The sequence below is a fragment of the Coccinella septempunctata genome, chromosome 2, assembly GCF_907165205.1.
Source record: "Coccinella septempunctata chromosome 2, icCocSept1.1, whole genome shotgun sequence".
Lineage (NCBI taxonomy): Eukaryota > Metazoa > Arthropoda > Insecta > Coleoptera > Coccinellidae > Coccinella > Coccinella septempunctata.
The window spans coordinates 36156762-36178116 of record NC_058190.1 but is presented as its reverse complement, the minus strand read 5'-3'; the positions used below and the strand labels follow the sequence as shown (position 1 = coordinate 36178116).

At 36.2% G+C, this 21355-nt stretch overlaps 1 protein-coding gene across 2 annotated transcripts in view; it reads right to left on the bottom strand.

Annotated features, from left to right (window-relative positions):
• Positions 1-1425: 1425 nt before the first annotated feature.
• The window catches only part of LOC123308014, a 162698-nt gene continuing 142768 nt past the window's right edge, over positions 1426-21355 (bottom strand). Inside the window, exons 7-8 of one of the 2 annotated variants that reach the window (XM_044890531.1) lie at positions 3752-3944; positions 1426-1788 (exon numbers count right to left, since the gene is read on the bottom strand). In XM_044890531.1, coding sequence (XP_044746466.1) covers positions 1517-1788; positions 3752-3944 — 465 coding nt within the window. In that variant the 3' untranslated portion in view covers positions 1426-1516. The remainder of the gene's footprint in view (positions 1789-3751; positions 3945-21355) is intronic. The other variant, XM_044890532.1, reaches the window with a different exon arrangement.

The window sequence follows — 21355 nt, the reverse complement described above, 5'->3', positions numbered from 1 at the left end:
GGAGGGGTTTCCTCTGGACACATCACATTAACATATTTTCACGTCTAATCACGACCCCAAATATATTAAATTCGAATCCGGATATCCTGCATGAAATTATATTTCTGATTATAGGTCAAAAACGATTCTTTCGGCAGAAATATACAGGCGGGTTGATTCAATAAAGAAAACAATGTTATTGTCTCATTTTCAACGAATCCAATACTGAATTTGTACAGAATTGAGAGGGGTATTGGATGTCTTAAAGTCCAAAATGATCACCATCGGAACATTGAAGAGAAAGAGAAATTATTCTTCCATAAAAATATTTTTATTCCCTTGCTCGATTTGCGAATTTTGTTCGAAATATTTTTCTATTCCTTCGTCTCTTGGTCCTTTTAAATTAACTATTCATCCAGATAAATCTGCGGAAATTTTATTTGTTTTTATAATGGAAGATAATCCATTAAAGGTACTTAACCTATAACCTATAGATACTCAGATATAATGTTATCTGAGAAAATATAAAATTTCTTCAGATGAAACAACTTGAATATTATCTATTTTTGCAATGCACTTCAATATCAGTAGCAACAAAAACAGAAAATACCCAATTTTGTGCTTTTTCTTCAACGAAAGGAAATAAAAGGATGGGATATTATTTTCCGAAACTTGTGCAAAACTAATCATATTAAAAAACAACTGAAATCAATATATGCACACTTTGTTCGTTGAGAATTCACGCTAATCGAGTTGAAATTGCCAATAATACCAAAAAGTTCGAAGCGACGAACTTTTTTCGATTATTATTACTCTTGATGAAGTTTCTAACCTTGATACTCTTGAAAGATTTCTCGCGTGCGAGGATATCATTTCAGTAGTCACTATTTTTTATCGCTAATACTAACGCAGAAATAAAAAAGATTCATTCATCATTACCAGTTGTAATTTCCTACCATTATATAAATTTGAATTTGGTTGTGATTCATCAGGTTTTCCACATTATGTGCGATTTTTCATCACGATTTTACCCATACTTATAGTTTTCGCACCACATGAAAACTGACCAAATTTGAATAAGTACTGAATAATTAAAATTACTAGGGCAATTTTTCTGAAGGTAACAGGGGCTGTTGAAACTAGATATTCATTTATATCAGAGAATTATTCAACTCATTTAATGAAATGTGGGTAAGGGAACTTTTTAATGGCTCGATGCATGAAATTTATGATCAATAAGTTTTAGTAGGGAGAGCTATGACGCTTTTATGTATGTAGAACAGCATGGCAACAAAATTTTGCGAAAAGCAGTTGAAAAGAATAGTTTCGATCAGGTCAGTTGATTATTGCGATTCATTTTTCCACAATATTAAATCTAAGGGAGGAGGCGTTAAATAGAAGACTTATAGAAATAATGATAGGTATACACATCTCGCGATAAAACTCACAATAATGAAAAATTTCTAACATGTATTCCAGTTTCAACAGTTCACAATCTTTATACAAAATAGTGTTTTTTGAAAATCTCTGCAAGTTTTCACAACACGTGCAAGTTTTCGCATGACTTGGACTTGCTTATGTCGTTCATGCAGATTTTTTGTAGGATTTCTCTGGCAATATTCAGGCTAAGACTCGTTTTCGAACCATGTAGCTTGTTACCCTCTTTTTTCGGCTTCTTCTTCTTGTCTCTGGATTCCCTGAGACGTATTTGCTTCAGAATGCCCACAAGAAGTTCATCAACGTTGTGCTGGATCCCGCTAGACGTCTCGATGAATTTGCAATCTCTCGCCACTGCAAGTGCTTTTCCTTCTGGAAAAATCAATAGTTAATGGAAGGAGGAATTGAGTTACAATTTTGATGTCGGATAATTTTCCTTAATAGGGTATGGCCACAAATTAATTATCACATAGGAAGTCTAGCCTAGGAAGTCCTTCGATCAACTTTTGACACAGTATTAGTGATTTATTAGTGAAATTATGCTAAAATCAATTAAAACGCAATTCAGAGCAGAAATATAAGATAAAACAATCACCGGCCTGGCCCTTGTCGTCCGCCACTGGTGCAAAAGTTGTGAAAAACACCCTGTTATTCAAACAGGACACATTTCATCCACGGGATTTGGGTTAAATTCTCATATTTCAGGAGTCTATTCTTGCTTGGAATATTTTCAATTAATAGTGTATGAACAGGGTGGGCAAAATTCCTTGTCTATACTGGGGGATCTCGAGAACTGCGAGAAAACGGATGACAAATTTCCAAGATCTTTTTCAGAGAAACAGAGCATGGTGAAAACAGTAGCATCCTACGATTCTTTGTTTTTGAGTTATTAGCAAAAAATTCGAAAAGTTCTCATAACCTAGTTGTCTTTGAAGTTACAGATCTGAAAGTTGAACCTTCTTAGGCACATTTATACGTAGAATCAACTGACGAAAGATTTTTTTTCAATTCAAAAATAACATATGCAATGAAAATTCGCATTTAAAAACGAAAGTTCGTCTAATGATTCGAAATGAAAAAATATTTTGAGCTCGTCAGTGGACTCTACGTAAAAAAGTGCCTGTACAAGTTTCAGATCTGTAACTTCAAAGACGAAAAAGTTATGAGAACTTATCGAAATCGTCCAAATCTCAATTTTGGCATCCGTTTTCTTATAGCTCTTATAGTTCTCGAAATCCCCTAAGTAGACAACGAATTTTGCCCACCCTGAACTGTGCATTTCACTCAAACGGGTGACTCTGGAATCTTCGATTTATTCACTGAAGATAAAACTTTTTTTATTTTGATCAAAATGGACTGAAATGACTGAAAAATAACCTTTTTATTTATAAATTCCAAATGCGAATTCATTGTAGATTCATAAAATATGCGAAAAATTTTTCTATGTAGATATGTACGTATGTTGTGTAAGAAAAAAGATTCACTTTTTGGAAATAAAAATAGAAAGAAGGTTAGAAATTGTCAATTTGATTTTGAGAACAAGTGAAATCTGCAAAAAAGAAACCACGAAAATCAGAATCCAGTGATCCGCTAACATGCAACACAGAATACAAAAAATGTGGAGGCAACTAGATTATATGTAAAAATATCTACAGGATGTATCATTACTACATATTTAAATGGAAATATTTCAGGCATAGAATCCTGATGAGCTTGCAATATAAAAATTTAACCCAATACATTTCAATGAAATGTATCTCCTGCCTGAGTTACAGAGTGTATTATTTCAACATTTTTGAATAAGTTCTTGGCATATAGGTACTCAAAACTTTTCGACCTATTATTGTCACATTTGGCAGGAGTTGTGGGTAGGTACTATAGACCCTCCATGAACGTTACTGGATATAATTTCTCTCAAATATTACGCTACTGGCGAAATTTCATCACAATTTTTCTCGATTCTCCATTCCCCACATTCTACATACGAAAGAACTCTTCTAGTGATAAATCAAACATTCGACATCTTTTTCCTATTAAGAAATTTAGGGTTGATTCCACCTTCATGATTTTTTCGGAACAGAATCATAAGTTTACCTGCTTCCTTTTAGATCTTCGAAAATTCTGCGTTTCTGAGTTGTTCGGGGGGGGGGATTCAAATTTTCGTTGGGACACCCTGTATAGAAAATATCAAAACATGAATCTTCCCACCAATGATAAACGTTCACGGGCCGCCACTGCACCACTTGAACATAACAGCCCCTGCAACCTCTCCATTGCGACAGTTTCCAGAGCTTTTATTTCTTATTATGAATAAAATGTGTTTATTCACACTCACCGTTTGCTGTGATAACTCTAGACCTTGCAAGATCAGCTTTATTACCGACGACAATCACGCTTTTCTCATGGGTGTAGCCTTCCCTCCATAAATAATTCAATGTTTCCTCGGCATGTTGGAAACTTGCTCTTGCTACAATCGAATATATCACAACACAGGCATGGGGTTCGTAAGTACTCAAGGAGTTCTCAACCTGTGAAAGAGAAAACATAATGTCATTGAAATATCGAACATCCAGACTCTCAGAAAAAAGTTTTCATATAAAAAATATCGCTATTATTCGATGTCATTGATACGTTTACATATTATTTATTCTCCATTCACTTTTACAAAAGCAGTCAGCTGGCCATGGAAATTTGACACATTCCACTCTGTATAGAACGAAAATGTGAGGTTATGAGGCCTGTTAACACATTTTGGGGTTTTAAATGAGGAGTGGATCCATATATTAGTTAAAGAAAAGGCAGAATTTATCAAACCACGATTCATCCCATTTCCCTTGAGTAAAAAATCTTGATTTCAAAAAATTGACTTTCCTAGAAAATATATAACTACAATAATAAAGGTTTCTAAACAAGTAGAAAAAATAAACCTCGAGCCCTCCCTCCGTATTTTATTATAGATACATATTTTATGTCCGTCAGGCCGAAGGGTATCCAGATATCTCCTAGGAAACAACTGAGGGGTCGTCGGTGAAATTTGGTTCAGAAATTGTGTATATTTTTAGCTCGTGGCTTCAATCGACCTTCGTGAAAGTGGAAGACTTAAACGTAAGAAAATATATTTTCCAGACTGGTGCTGGATTCTTGAAACTAAGTTAGTATGTATAAAACTCACTTCATAATGAAATTTTGAACTACCGCAGTTCTGTAGTAGGTCATTTTCATGTTGGACAGGATATAAATTTATGAAAATAATCTGGAGAAGCGTACCTAATATTATATCAGTGGAAGTGGCAAATTTGATTGCGATTTCGTTCATAGTTTAATTGCAATCGAAGTATTGATCGTACACTACAACATAAAATTATAATTTCAACGTTCTTTATTTTCAGTTCATTGTCAGGCAACAATTTTTTCTAGATGATTTGCTCCTGACTAGTCCTGACAAATTAGTGCAAGAATTTAGGCAGGAGCAAATCGTTTATTTTATTTAATAATTGATTTTGTTTCAGAGATTGGGAGTGAAAACCCTTAAAAGTATATTAAGAAATGCAGAATCCTCCCAGAATAAATTTCAATCGATACAATTCATTTGTTTGGATTAATTTATATTAATTGCAGTCTTTTTCAACTTTTTCAATCCTTTTGAAAAAATGTGAAGTTAGCACCTGCATTTTTTAATATTCTGTATTTTTCTTTTGATTTGAATAGTACTTCCTCAGTAACTATTTGTAACACAAAATATTTTCTTTGTACCCTGAACTTTAATGGAATAGTGGCACCCCATAATCCGAAGTTAACACCCTAATTTGCACCTTGAAATAGGGAAGAGTATGAGTAAAAACCAATAAGTTGGAAAATTCTCGATTTTGCTTTTGCTTTCGATAGTAGGTACTCTGTTAATAGATATTCGACACAAAATTTTTCATTAGTAATATAATCTGTAATGGACAAAATAGCACCCCTAAAGTGCCAAAATTAGCACATACCTACACATTTTGGAAAATTCTGAAGTACTTTACTGCTTCCGTAACATACTTTATCTGTAACTACACAGGGTGTGTATTTGAAGGTGAGGCTTTTTTTCAACAGAACGTAGAACTGGTCAAAATGAAGCTATTTACCAAAAATCACCTATACAAAACTCTCAAAATGACAAAGTTTGAAAAAAAAAATTGAAAATGATTACTGAAATAGATCCTAATACGACCCAAGACCGTTTGTTAGCTGAATTATCGCAAAGCAATAGGTACCTTTACACTAACGCTCTTTCGCGCGCGATCGAATCGCGAGTGCCAGTCACTCGTGTTTTCGCGCGGTATGGAGTGGCGCGTGTTAACTTTTTTGTGTCTTGAGATCGCAAAGGCTTTTCGCGCAGTCTTGCGTGTGCTTTGGAGCGTCCAATTCAAAATCTCTCATTATAAGCGAGAGGTTGGCGTGACTCGTGGCATGTTGAAATTTTCAACAGTTTTAGCGGCACTCCATAGCTTGAAATGGACAAATTGAATAAAATACGCTAACTGAAAGTAGCTTTGTGCTTGGCAATGTACCTGAATATTCCAAAGAAGAGAAACAGAAGATGTTGAGCGAAAGAATGTATAGAAAATCGTACATATGGACATATGCCTCTCTTGAATGAGTTGAGTGAAAATTTTCCTATGGACTTCAGGAACTATTTGAGAATGGATGCCGATTCCATAAAGTCCCTGCTCCAGAAGCTTGAATCTCCCATGTTCCTTATAAATTAAAAACTTGTATGAATAATCATTAATTAATACATACCTACATGTACTACGAATTTTGAACGTATATACTTCTTCAATTAGAAACCCGCGCGAATACACAAACGCCCCGAATCCAAACAAACTCAGTCACTCGGGCTAGTCGCTCGCGAATTTTTACACGTCCAAAAACCGAGTGAATGATTTGCCTTTACACTAGCATTCTTTCGCAAGCGATTGGCACGGGGCGTTCTAGTCGCGCAGGAAAGAGCGTTAGTGTAAAGGCAAATCATTCACTCGGTTTTTGGACGTGTAAAAATTCGCGAGCGACTAGCCCGAGTGACTGAGTTTGTTTGGATTCGGGGCGTTTGTGTATTCGCGCGGGTTTCTAATTGAAGAAGTATATACGTTCAAAATTCGTAGTACATGTAGGTATGTATTAATTAATGATTATTCATACAAGTTTTTAATTTATAAGGAACATGGGAGATTCAAGCTTCTGGAGCAGGGACTTTATGGAATCGGCATCCATTCTCAAATAGTTCCTGAAGTCCATAGGAAAATTTTCACTCAACTCATTCAAGAGAGGCATATGTCCATATGTACGATTTTCTATACATTCTTTCGCTCAACATCTTCTGTTTCTCTTCTTTGGAATATTCAGGTACATTGCCAAGCACAAAGCTACTTTCAGTTAGCGTATTTTATTCAATTTGTCCATTTCAAGCTATGGAGTGCCGCTAAAACTGTTGAAAATTTCAACATGCCACGAGTCACGCCAACCTCTCGCTTATAATGAGAGATTTTGAATTGGACGCTCCAAAGCACACGCAAGACTGCGCGAAAAGCCTTTGCGATCTCAAGACACAAAAAAGTTAACACGCGCCACTCCATACCGCGCGAAAACACGAGTGACTGGCACTCGCGATTCGATCGCGCGCGAAAGAGCGTTAGTGTAAAGGTACCTATATTGTCCAACCATATGTTCATGTTTGTTTCGTTTTTGCGATGCCGGAGTCACCTTCCACAGTCCCGTACTTTCAATTCAATGAAATTTTTTCGAACTTCTAGGGGCTGTATCTCAGCCATCTTGGATATTTTATACATACAATTTTTGGTTAAACGATTTATTTTGATGACCTTCTGTCAAAGAAAACTTTTGAAAACACCCTGTATATTTGTGACTTAAATTTCTGTTTTGTTTTTAGTTTTTTTTCATGGAAATTTTCGTCTGGGACCCGATGTTTGTGCTCGGAGTATCTTTGTATTTGTGTCGATACATTTTCCACATCAAATCATATTGATTAAAGCACTTCGTTCAATATGGGAAACTCAGTATGTATTTCCGAGATGAATTATATATTCGATTGATTTTTGATTTTGAGCTAGCACCCAGCAGAATGCTATGTACTTTTATCACTATCCTTGAGCTACAAACGATATTTGAAAATTTTGGAGTTATAAATAGTTATTCAAGAGTTACAAACGAATAAATAAAATAATCTTCATTTTCGAAAAAGTGATGCTAACTCTACGGACACAATACATGATATTGTATATATATGATGGGAATATCCACGAAATATGAATTTCTAGAGAATAAAAGGGAAACTTCAAAGCTCTTTGCTTGTAAATATTGACGAAGGAGTAAAGTGTGAGATGTCAATAAGTCAATACGGTCAGCTTCAGTTCATGTCGACGGGCTAAATGCAGCATCAACGACATAGTGTAGATGGCCAGTAAAAGTGCAGATTCCCATGAGGCAAGTAGTATGAAAATATCAAACAAAGAGAATGTTAGGTACATTCAACGTTTACCTGATATGAGTAATTGTTCTCTATTTTTGAAGTAATATGACACACAAATGGAAATAGTGGAATTGTTCTTGATACCTAGTACTTATAACCCTTGTAATATTTTAATCTGGAAGCTTCAAACACATACCTTTTGGTTTATAAAACCAGGATTATGTAGATATATCTCTATAATCCATATGTGGATTGTTTGAAGAGATGTTATTTATGATCACCGAAACACCAAACAAATATCAACAAAAAGTCCATCTTTTTTTTTGAGGATCATCAGATTTAGAGAGTATCTGCTGCGCTGAAAGATACGAATCACCCAAATACACTTTCTCAAACTTTACGATCCGGAAACAATGCGCTCTTATCCGATTCGAAAGAGTCCTAATATCCGCTATATGTACTATAATCTCACCCTTCCAATAAAATTCCAAATTGCTGCGAAATACGATTCTCGATATATCATCAGCTTTTTTCTCCCTCTGGAGATTACATTCGAACTGTTCTCCTTGGAAAAATAAGATCCTAAATATGATATATCGTTTTATGGACAATTCCCTGTGTGCCACTACATCTTGAGTATATTTATGATGGAGATGCATGAATGCAAAAAAACAAATAGAATCATCATTGATCTTTCGAATGAAATTGAGTATGAGAGAAGGATCATCCTGAAAACAAAATGGCATGCATCTGTATCTTAAAAGAGTAGGGAGTTGAAATTTTAAATGCGCACAGCACATGAACCTTCATATGGAGAAATAACAAAAAAATACCTATAACATTGACGGGTTGTTAAATTCGAATTGTAATGCTGACATGTACAAGGTGGGCAAAATTGGTGATACCTGAACTTTTTCAACCAAACGAGATAGAGGAAAATGTTTGGCACATTACGGTCGTGTTTTTTCGAGAAACTAATAAGGCCATCAACTGCATTACTCTATCTTCTTTTGTTTTCGAGTTATAGGTCAAAATTTAAATTTCAACTTTGATCATTATCTCCGTTTCTGTTTGAGCTAGGATGTTGAAATGAAAACATTATAAAGACACTTTTTTGATAGCAATCCAGTGGTGTACTATGATTTTTTCCAACAGGTATATTCGCTGAGCTACAACATACAGATGTGTTTTTTCTTATGAAAACAGTAGTTTAAAATGACTGGGGGCGATGTATCATATATTTCTGAAACAGCAAAAAATGTCGATTCTGTCTAAGTCATTTCAAACTACTGTTTTCATAAGAAAAAACATAACTTTATATTATAGCTCACCAAATATACCTGTTGATCCTAGTTCGCCACTGGATAGCTTCAAAAAAGGGCCTGTATAATGTTTTCATTTCAACATCCTAGCACAAACAGAAACGGAGATAATGACCAATGTTGAAATCGCCCAAATTTAAATGTTGACCTATAACTCAAAAACAAAAGAAGATAAAGGAATGCAGTTGATGGCATTATTAGTTTCTCGAAAAAAGACGACATGAATGGTACATTCATTTTTCTCTATCTCGTTGGGTAAAAAAGTAGTAGTTCAGGTATCACCAATTTTGCCCACCCTGTATGCGTCCAACGTTGAACCTCAAAACTATTCTATCATTTTGCACTTTGCTTTTATGTTAGGTATTTTCTGTGAAATACACAAGATAATACATATTGGATTCGTTGAAATTTTACGGAAAATACGAAATAAATTTTTATAGCGTGAGTGTTGGCGTTTTACCGTATTTAATATACGTAGAGCTAGTGTGGACTGTATTTTCGGAGATGTTGCGAAAGCAGACACAAGTACAGATTTCAAATCAGTAAGAGACTGAACATAAAATGTCTTACCGACAGCCAATGGTGTTGGGGGCTTCCTTGAACTGGCAGGCCGGGAGGGATCCCTCAAATATGACCAGTAACTTTCCATACACTGGACACTGGACGAATTCTGAATGCTTCAATTGAAGCTAATTAACTCTAAGGCACTGTCTCTATCAGTTAACAATTTGTTCAGATGAATGCGGTTTTCACACAAGTTAAGCGAAAAATATCGAATAAGCGAAATCACTGTTTGATTTATCAAAAATGCGGAAAATGCAATAGCTATCGAAATGCACTGGTGCAGTTTCTCAAGACGACTGTTCTTTTTACAGTTTAACACCACAAAAAGGGGTTTCATTACATATGGATGCGTGTTTTTCCAAAATGAGACATTTATAGTTCAGCAACTCACATTGCCAAAAACTGCATTGTGGGTTGCGGACACAACATCCTCCGCGCGCGAGAAAAAATGACAAAAAAATTTGAAACAAGTGAAAAACAATAATAGGTTAGCGACAAAACAGAAACAAAAATGAATGCAAGCATCATAAATTACATTCATATATCCCTCTAAGATGGTGAGGGACATAATTTTACTAAAGGTCTGTCGAATACACCTTTAGACGTCTTAACAGACGCGACTCGTGGTACATCATCGGTACCTGGATAAAATGCAATAATTTGACCTATAGACCAACGGCAAGGAGGGTTATTGTCGTCTTTTATCAATACTAGTGTTCCCAAATTCGGGGGAGCAGTAAAAGTCAACCACTTTGAACGCTGTTGCAGCGTATGAAGGTATTCTTTGGACCACCGAGTCCAAAAGCTTTGATGCAACTTTTGTAGCAACTGCCAACGACTTAGACGGTTGCTTGATAAATCGGTTAGATCGGGTACAGGCAAACCGGAGAGAGGCTCCAGAGTGAGAAAATGTCCTGGCGTTAACGCATTCACATCTTCAGGATCAGATGAGAGCGGACTTAGAGGGCGAGAGTTCAGAATGGACTCTATCAAACATAAGAGCGTGGAAAATTCCTCGTAGGAGAGGAGTTGTTCGCCCAATACCCGTTTCAGATGGGTCTTAACAGATTTCACACCGGCTTCCCATAGTCCGCCCATATGGGGCGCAGAAGGTGGATTGAAATGCCACTCTATTTGTTCGCGAGAGGCAGCGTCACGCATAAAAGAATTTATTTCGCGATAAGCACCTACAAAATTTGTACCACAATCGCTGTATATATGGTTACAACGACCACGTCTCGAGATAAAACGCTGTAGAGCGGCCAAAAATATTTCAGACGACAAATCTGAGGCGAGTTCTAAATGCAAAGCCTTGGTGCTACAGCATATAAACAAACATATATATGCTTTAGTAGTTCTTATTCCACGGTGTCTACTCATGGAGACGGAGAATGGGCCAGCGTAGTCAACGCCTACATGAGAGAATGCTTTCAACTGTGAAATTCTAAACCAAGGAAGATCTGCCATCGGTGGCTGAAACGTGCGAGGATTGGATCGAAAGCAACGTGTACACTTCGATATACAAGAGGAAATAGCTCTTTTCGACGACATTATCCAAAAGCGTTGAACCAATATAAAATTTAGCGTTCTTCGACCAGCGTGAAGATATTTCTCATGATAGTAACGAATGATTAAATTAGTCAGAGGACTTTTACAGGGTAAGAGTAATGGATGCTTCGCTTCATAGTTTAGTGAGGAATGCCCTAGCCTACCTCCAACCCTTAAAGCTCCAAAATCATCGATAAAAACATTGAGGCGGCGAAGAGATTTCGAAAAAATCTTTGATCGAAACTCCTTGAAAAACTCTACACTTTGTGTGCTTTTCACCAATGTCAAAAGGGCGTCATTCAGTTCCGATGAGGACAACCAACCAAGTCTTCGTTGTGACTTGGGATGGCTCAAATTATGCTTAAAACGCAAAATGAAACCAACTATGCGGATCAATTTAGAAAGCGATGAGTAATTTTCGGTGAGAATATAAAATTCATCTTTAGGCGGTTGTGTAACAAGAAGAGACAAAGGTTCGATTACCACTTCCTCGTCATGATATTCACCAAAAACAGGCATTTTCAATTCTTCCCATAGAACTGAAGGTCCACGGAACCATAATTCATTGCACATGAACTCAGATGGCAACAGCCCTCTGGATCCTGCATCGGCAGGATTATTTTTTGTGGGAATATAACACCACTTCGCGTAAGGGATCTTGGACTTGATTAGGGAAACTCGGTTGGCCACAAAAATTGGCCATTTATGGTGTTGACCATGAATCCAACCCAAAACTACTTTGGAATCTGACCATGCAACTAAATTACTGAATGAAAGCTGACATTGTAAGGTCTCTTTGACATAAGATAAAAGCTTTGCTAAAAGAGCTGCAGCGCATAATTCTAATCGAGGTATTGTGATCTTTTTCAAAGGAGCGACCTTTGTTTTAGAGCACAAGAATTTGCAATATATTTGCTCATCATGTACAACCCGAATATAAGCGAGGGCACAGTAACCCTTTTCCGAGGCATCACAAAAGCCATGCAACTCGTATTTAGCATCAGAATTTCCCTCGAAGAGTTTTCTGACAATCTGAAGATTTGATAATTGCGATACTTCTGTTTTATATCTTTCCCATAAACGAAATATTTCCACCGAAGGCTCATCATCCCAACCTATCCCGGCGGCCCAAATACGTTGAATCAAGATTTTTAGAAAGAATGTAACAGGTCCCAAAAATCCGATGGGATCATAAATTCTAGCCAACTCTGACAACAAATGACGCTTTGTGCATCGTCGATCAATAAAACGAACCGAAAAATGGAAAGAGTCCGTAGAGGGACGCATTCCTAAAATGCGTAGGGAGGCATCCTCGTCTGTCGATTCAAAGAACCTTTCATTTAAAGAAATATGCGATTCTGGAAGATCATCTAATACAGAAAGATCATTTGATGAGAATTTTCTTAGCTCGAATCCACCCAACAACAATAATTTAATTAACTGCGTTTTTAATTCGAGTAACTCTTCAATGGTTTTACAACCGCTTACAATGTCGTCAATATATGTATCCCTGTCAAGAGCTTGAACGGCGAGAGGAAAACTTGCTCCTTCATCTTTCACTAATTGTTTCAATGTACGAAGGGCCAAAAAAGGAGCACTTGATATACCATAAGTCACAGTGCGCAGTCTAAAATCCTGAATGTTATCGCCAGGACAAAACCTCCAAATGATGCGCTGATAATCTTGGTGCTCAGGACTCATCCAGATCATCCGATACATTTGTTTGATATCCGCACTTATGACGTATTCGTGTACTCTGAAGCGTAAAAGTATGGACAAAATGTCACTTTGAAGCTTTGGTCCTGTTAACAAGTGATCATTCAATGATAACTGCGAAGGGCATTTGCTAGAGGCATTAAAAACAACCCTTATTTTTGCAGAAGATCCCTCGCCCTTAACGACGCCATGATGTGGCAAATAATAGGAATGCGGAGGAACTATACCCTCTTCAATGGGTTCCATATGACCTGCGTTTAAATATTCACGCATAAAATCCCGATAGAGAGTATAGAGTTGAGGTTGCCTCAATAAGCGTTTTTCGAAACTCAAAAAACGAGAAACAGCTACATCACGACTTCCCGAAAACGTTGGCAAAACGTCCCGAAAGGGCAAAGATACAATGTATCTTCCGGTATCGTCTCGTCTTTGAGTCACCCTGTATATATTTTCACACACTTCGTCATCGTTACACGATGTTTCAGGGACTGAGGGCAACCCTTCAAGTTCCCAAAGTTTTTGAAGATGCTGATTCAATATCTGCTCAGGACTAGAAACAAAAAATGAAAAGGGTGGAGCGTTCATTTGGGGAGCGATTCTCCCCATAACAACATAACCAAATTTCGTATTCATAGCATCAAGTCCATCTGTTTCCCCGTGAATTACTTCCCCTAAAGCAATCTTAGAGAAAACATCGGCGCCCAGCAACAAATCAATGTTTCCAGGTTCATAAAAATGCGAATCAGCCAATTTCAAATGTTGTAAATGGCGAAAAGCGGTCAGACAAACTCTACTTCGCGGCAATTCGTCACTAATTTTATCTAAAATAACGGCGTCAGTAATCAAAACAGGCTCACATTGATTGACAGGTCGTATAGAAAGAGTGATGCAACCATAATTTGAACTTGTTTCTAACGAATTCAAACTTTGTATCTTTACTTCGATGCGTTGTTTAGGTAGACCTAAAATATTTGAAGCCCTTTTCGAAATAAATGACATCATAGATCCGCTATCAATTAACGCACGCATCACATGAAAATTCCCGTGACTATCACAGACTTCAACCAATGCTGTAGCTAACAAGACCATTGTAGTCCTTTTAACAACACCTGTGGCAGAAATTACCGTGTTAGGTGTATTATTTTCAGAACTAGTAGAAGGCTCCGAACCAATATCACTCGATGGATTGTTCGATCCAAAGTGTAAAAGCGTATGATGCCTGAGTTTACACTCGCGGCAAGTATTAAGAGACCTACAATTGCGTAAACTATGAACGGAGCTCAAACAATTAAAACAAAGTCGTGTATTTTTACAGAAAGTGTGGCGCTCTTTCGGGGATTTTTTCAAAAAATTTGGACATGCAAAAAGCTGGTGCGAATCTTTACATAAAGGGCAAGTTATCACCGTATCATTCCTAACATTTGAAAAATGAGAATTCACCCTTTTGTTTTGCGGAGTAAATTTTTGAGAAGTTAAACCCTTGTTAGTATCAGAGGAGGTTGGAGATTTCAAGGATTCTATAGCGCAACAATATTTATTCAGAAACTCCATTACAGTCGAAAATTGAGGTATATCTGAAGACCCATATTCAAGTTCAAACCTCGTTATCAAAGAATTATCCATGCGTTTGAATAACATTTGAACCAAAATGAAATCCCATTGATCCACTGGAAATTTCATGTGTTTTAATGCAGCCAAATGTTCAGTGAAGGTATCGAGTAAATGACGCAACGTACTAGCATTATTAGAATTAATTTTGACTAAATTTTCTAAAGCCTCCCAATGAGCTTGAGCCCTTAAGCGTTTGTTAGAATAACGTTGTACCAGTGAATCATAAGCTATGTGGTAGTTATCACGAACCATGGGCAATGTACGTACTAACGATAGCGGTTGACCTTCTAGGGATGAAATTAAATAATTGAATTTTTCAATTTCCGATAAACTTTGATTATTGTGAACCAGAGCGTCGAATAAATCCAAAAATGTAGGAAATTTAGTGAAATCCCCATTGAATTTTCCAATTTTTATTTCTGGTAGTCTAATATTGGGTGAATGCGTCTGAGGTAACAGGCTTTGCTTTCTATAACTACTATTCAACCCCATCTCCTCCATATCAAAAATCTCAGAAAAAATAGTTCTCACAAGGAAGAAATCGTTTTGAAATTGAGATCGTATCGTTTCCTCAGCTGTCATATCTGAACTCTCGTCAGCTAATAATCCGGTTAACACATTGGTATGCTGTTTATTGAAATCTTCCCTGAGATTATCGATTTCTCCGAAACGTATTTTGAAAAGCGTGTGTTTAGTTTTATCCGATTTCGCTTCAATGGCTAAAGCTTTCAAGGTTTCCATTTCAGAAATAGCAATGGCTCTGGTTAGTTTGGCCTTTTTCAAACGCGTATCAGTCATGATGAAATATATTATATGAACAGTAGCGTAAACAAGTTAAGTCCAACAATGGATGAAGGAGCGAATTCAACAAATGCGAATAGTGCGAAGAATATTTCAAAAGGTAATTCGAGTGATTGACGAAGAGCGGTGCGATTTCAAAGCGTAATAATTTCAAAATTCGAGCAATTTATCCTCAGAAGGAAAATCAAAATGTGTTGACTTTGTTTATATTCACCCAACGACCGGTGAAAGCAGACTAGTTTGTCAAAGCGAAATGCGGACCAATCGAAGGCTGCGAGAAAGTCACCTGAGAGAAATTGGATTTGCGTGAGCGCGAACAACGTACACTTGCGCCTTGAAAATTTTCGAGAACTCCAACGAAACAAGTGAAATACAAAATGCGACGCAAAAAGATTTCAAAATGGAGATCTATGAAATGAAATGCGTATGAAAAGATGTAGGTGTTCTAGGATCATTAACGATTAAGTTTGCGTTTTTCAAGTGGTTCACTGCCAGATAAATCACGAGACAAATCAAATAACCCTCCGGCCGCGAAAAAAAAGAAAAAAAGAAACCTCAGCAGAAAAGATATATGAATGCTCAGTAATGAAACCTGCATTCAAAACGTACTTCAAAAGACCTCTGAAGGAGGCCCGAAAGGACCAATAAATGTTGGCGTTTTACCGTATTTAATATACGTAGAGCTAGTGTGGACTGTATTTTCGGAGATGTTGCGAAAGCAGACACAAGTACAGATTTCAAATCAGTAAGAGACTGAACATAAAATGTCTTACCGACAGCCAATGGTGTTGGGGGCTTCCTTGAACTGGCAGGCCGGGAGGGATCCCGGCGGTGTGAAAACACCCTGTATATTTGTGACTTAAATTTCTGTTTTGTTTTTAGTTTTTTTTCATGGAAATTTTCGTCTGGGACCCGATGTTTGTGCTCGGAGTATCTTTGTATTTGTGTCGATACATATTCCACATCAAATCATATTGATTAAAGCACTTCGTTCAATATGGGAAACTCAGTATGTATTTCCGAGATGAATTATATATTCGATTGATTTTTGATTTTGAGCTAGCACCCAGCAGAATGCTATGTACTTTTATCACTATCCTTGAGCTACAAACGATATTTGAAAATTTTGGAGTTATAAATAGTTATTCAAGAGTTACAAACGAATAAATAAAATAATCTTCATTTTCGAAAAAGTGATGCTAACTCTACGGACACAATACATGATATTGTATATATATGATGGGAATATCCACGAAATATGAATTTCTAGAGAATAAAAGGGAAACTTCAAAGCTCTTTGCTTGTAAATATTGACGAAGGAGTAAAGTGTGAGATGTCAATAAGTCAATACGGTCAGCTTCAGTTCATGTCGACGGGCTAAATGCAGCATCAACGACATAGTGTAGATGGCCAGTAAAAGTGCAGATTCCCATGAGGCAAGTAGTATGAAAATATCAAACAAAGAGAATGTTAGGTACATTCAACGTTTACCTGATATGAGTAATTGTTCTCTATTTTTGAAGTAATATGACACACAAATGGAAATAGTGGAATTGTTCTTGATACCTAGTACTTATAACCCTTGTAATATTTTAATCTGGAAGCTTCAAACACATACCTTTTGGTTTATAAAACCAGGATTATGTAGATATATCTCTATAATCCATATGTGGATTGTTTGAAGAGATGTTATTTATGATCACCGAAACACCAAACAAATATCAACAAAAAGTCCATCTTTTTTTTTGAGGATCATCAGATTTAGAGAGTATCTGCTGCGCTGAAAGATACGAATCACCCAAATACACTTTCTCAAACTTTACGATCCGGAAACAATGCGCTCTTATCCGATTCGAAAGAGTCCTAATATCCGCTATATGTACTATAATCTCACCCTTCCAATAAAATTCCAAATTGCTGCGAAATACGATTCTCGATATATCATCAGCTTTTTTCTCCCTCTGGAGATTACATTCGAACTGTTCTCCTTGGAAAAATAAGATCCTAAATATGATATATCGTTTTATGGACAATTCCCTGTGTGCCACTACATCTTGAGTATATTTATGATGGAGATGCATGAATGCAAAAAAACAAATAGAATCATCATTGATCTTTCGAATGAAATTGAGTATGAGAGAAGGATCATCCTGAAAACAAAATGGCATGCATCTGTATCTTAAAAGAGTAGGGAGTTGAAATTTTAAATGCGCACAGCACATGAACCTTCATATGGAGAAATAACAAAAAAATACCTATAACATTGACGGGTTGTTAAATTCGAATTGTAATGCTGACATGTACAAGGTGGGCAAAATTGGTGATACCTGAACTTTTTCAACCAAACGAGATAGAGGAAAATGTTTGGCACATTACGGTCGTGTTTTTTCGAGAAACTAATAAGGCCATCAACTGCATTACTCTATCTTCTTTTGTTTTCGAGTTATAGGTCAAAATTTAAATTTCAACTTTGATCATTATCTCCGTTTCTGTTTGAGCTAGGATGTTGAAATGAAAACATTATAAAGACACTTTTTTGATAGCAATCCAGTGGTGTACTATGATTTTTTCCAACAGGTATATTCGCTGAGCTACAACATACAGATGTGTTTTTTCTTATGAAAACAGTAGTTTAAAATGACTGGGGGCGATGTATCATATATTTCTGAAACAGCAAAAAATGTCGATTCTGTCTAAGTCATTTCAAACTACTGTTTTCATAAGAAAAAACATAACTTTATATTATAGCTCACCAAATATACCTGTTGATCCTAGTTCGCCACTGGATAGCTTCAAAAAAGGGCCTGTATAATGTTTTCATTTCAACATCCTAGCACAAACAGAAACGGAGATAATGACCAATGTTGAAATCGCCCAAATTTAAATGTTGACCTATAACTCAAAAACAAAAGAAGATAAAGGAATGCAGTTGATGGCATTATTAGTTTCTCGAAAAAAGACGACATGAATGGTACATTCATTTTTCTCTATCTCGTTGGGTAAAAAAGTAGTAGTTCAGGTATCACCAATTTTGCCCACCCTGTATGCGTCCAACGTTGAACCTCAAAACTATTCTATCATTTTGCACTTTGCTTTTATGTTAGGTATTTTCTGTGAAATACACAAGATAATACATATTGGATTCGTTGAAATTTTACGGAAAATACGAAATAAATTTTTATAGCGTGAGAAAATTATTGTTATATATTTTTTTTCAATCTCTATTTCACCATTCGATTTCATTTAATGCGAAATGAATGAGCGATTCTATCCAGAGTTAACGAAATTCAGAATAGAGGCAGCGAAATAAAAAATCCCGTAATGAAAGATCCTTTATTGTTGGTGTAAGGGTTATGATTATAGAAGCGACTGTTTTTTTTTTTAGACTTGTAAATAGGAGGGAATGGGGTATTTTCCTAAATTTCAAAATATATGTCATTGAAATCCTTATAACTCAAATATATCGAAAAATATTTTTTTTAAATTTCAACATATTGCGTTTTGTCTGTATTCAGTTACGAAAATTCTGATTTCAGAAGTGCTCTCTTATGAACATTCTACGTCATTTTCACAATCCGGCAACGCCCGTCGAATCAATAAAGGTCATGAAAGTTTTATGATCATCATAGACTTAATTAATTAATAAATATCAAGTTTGGTGATCACATTTGACAAGGAAAACAAATAGTGCATAGAAATATCAAACAATGACACAGAATGTCATCGTTTTTGAGAATATATAGACACAGATTACAGAAACAATTTTTTGAAATGTGTGGATATAGAATTCTATATCTTCTTGATCAGTTCCACTGTTGTCTAATTAACAAAAATTACTAGACTTTAGTAAAGGCATTCTACGTCACAAGCCTTTACATAGTCGAAGTTTCGAAGGGTATATTTCTGAAATATCTTAATTTTGAAGCGAATCTTTTACGTGTTGGATATCTAATGGAAAAGGGTTTCCATGAATAATTTTAAATTCGATTTTGGAGTTTTAGGAAACTTGCCCATTGTCTAGAACAGCCTGTCAGAATAGTAAAAAAAGGATCATTGCACATACTTGAGCGTGTCAGATTAAGATATACCTATAAATCTGACAGTTTCAGAAAGTCGAAATAATAAAATTTGACCATAAAAGTCACAAAAATCGTTTTTTTATTATCTCCTCTCCTGGGCTTCAAATCGTTACATACATATACAGTATCTTAATCTGACACGCTCGAGTATGTATACTCTAGACGATTTTTTTACATCTTTGAAAACCTGTAAACGCTTTCTCCACCGCTGAAAGTGCATACATCATAGAACTTTTTTCTAACCTTCTAAATCCACTAGGTCTTCATGATGCTCGAGTAAATCCCGATTTAGCATCGTGGGCTCCCCAACTTTTAGTGTGTTATGATGACATTTTTTAAATTTGACAGATGCGACTGCAGGAATGTCAAAATAAAAGAATTGTTTTCTCCTTCACCAATCATAGTTGGTATCTTCACAACATTCACACACGAAACCTTTCTGAAAGCTCATCGATAATAATGCTGTATGGCAGTTTTTTTATCTGCGAGATCTGCGGATTAGATAATCAGTAATTGGAATGTGAAAAGGCTCACTTGGAGCATTTGTTAGATTGAACTATTCGGGACATTCGTTTTTTGGTTTGGTTCTTGTTGTCAGAACAAATTTTCTCTTTCTGAATTATTTCTTTGAAATAAATAATTATCTCATGTTTCAGATAAATTGGTGATATCTTTTAATATTCAAATACACATTGGTGATATTTCATTTTCAAAGGAGAAAGAGGAAAGAGGAAAAGTCCTCTTCCATAATAAAATTTACCCTGTCCTGTTCCAAAATCTTGAAAATTGCAGTAGTTTAACTAAAGCAACAACTAATTGATATTTGAAGATGTTTTGTCGCTAAACTTGTATGCTGGCTGTTCAATAACACTACATTTCTGCGATAAGGTAAAACTCTATGCTCAGATGAAAATCCTTCCAGATTGTCCGAACATTTCATTTTAATTGGTCCCATCTGATCAACTCCATATTGCATAGAATCGATCAGTTCGATGCAAACATCAGAGCTCCATCAGTTGAAAATTAGGGCTCGACTACACATCGTTCTGAAATAATTACCTCGTAGAATCGAACTACTGGGAATTATCAATAAAGACCTGAATCACAATGGCGAAATGCTGTTACTAAGTGAGGCAAAGTTTAGGTTATAGTAAGCACCGAGAAGGAAACCTTGGATCAACATCAAACGGAGGGAAATAACAGAGCCGTAGTATGCTTCCATCATTTCGAATGTATCGGCAGAACTAGATTGGGTTTGACCGCAGAATACCTAAGGGACATCGATGTAACGTATGATAGTTGCTGATCTAGATGCATTGGATAATCAAAATCGAAAGGTCATCAACCAAAATATTGAACATATTAGAGGAGGACTCTATTTGCCCTTGGGAGACTGAATATAGGTTACATTGAAACATTACACCAACTCCATTGTTCATTACTTTGCTGGCCTGGTGCGTGAGATACAGGTCGACTATACAGGGTGTTTTCCAAGGTAGAACGTTAAAAGTTTTGTTCACGCTGATCTTTGTTACTTTCACGTAGCTCAAGGCCTTCAACGCCAGAACCTGAAAAGGCAAGAAAACATATTTCTGTCGAGGTTAAATTTCGAAGTCTGAGATTTGCCAGTTTGACTTCTCTTTGTACTTGTAAACTTGTACATGTACTTCCCTACATATAGATGTAGGGATGTAGCAGAATCTCATCCACCTCAGAGGGAGAAGAGTGGAATGTCTCTGTTAAAATATATGACATTGGAGTTTTGAGATTTTGTTTTAGGTTTACTGACGCTCTGTAGCGCCAAGTACTACCATTGGTGATTATCGATCTAA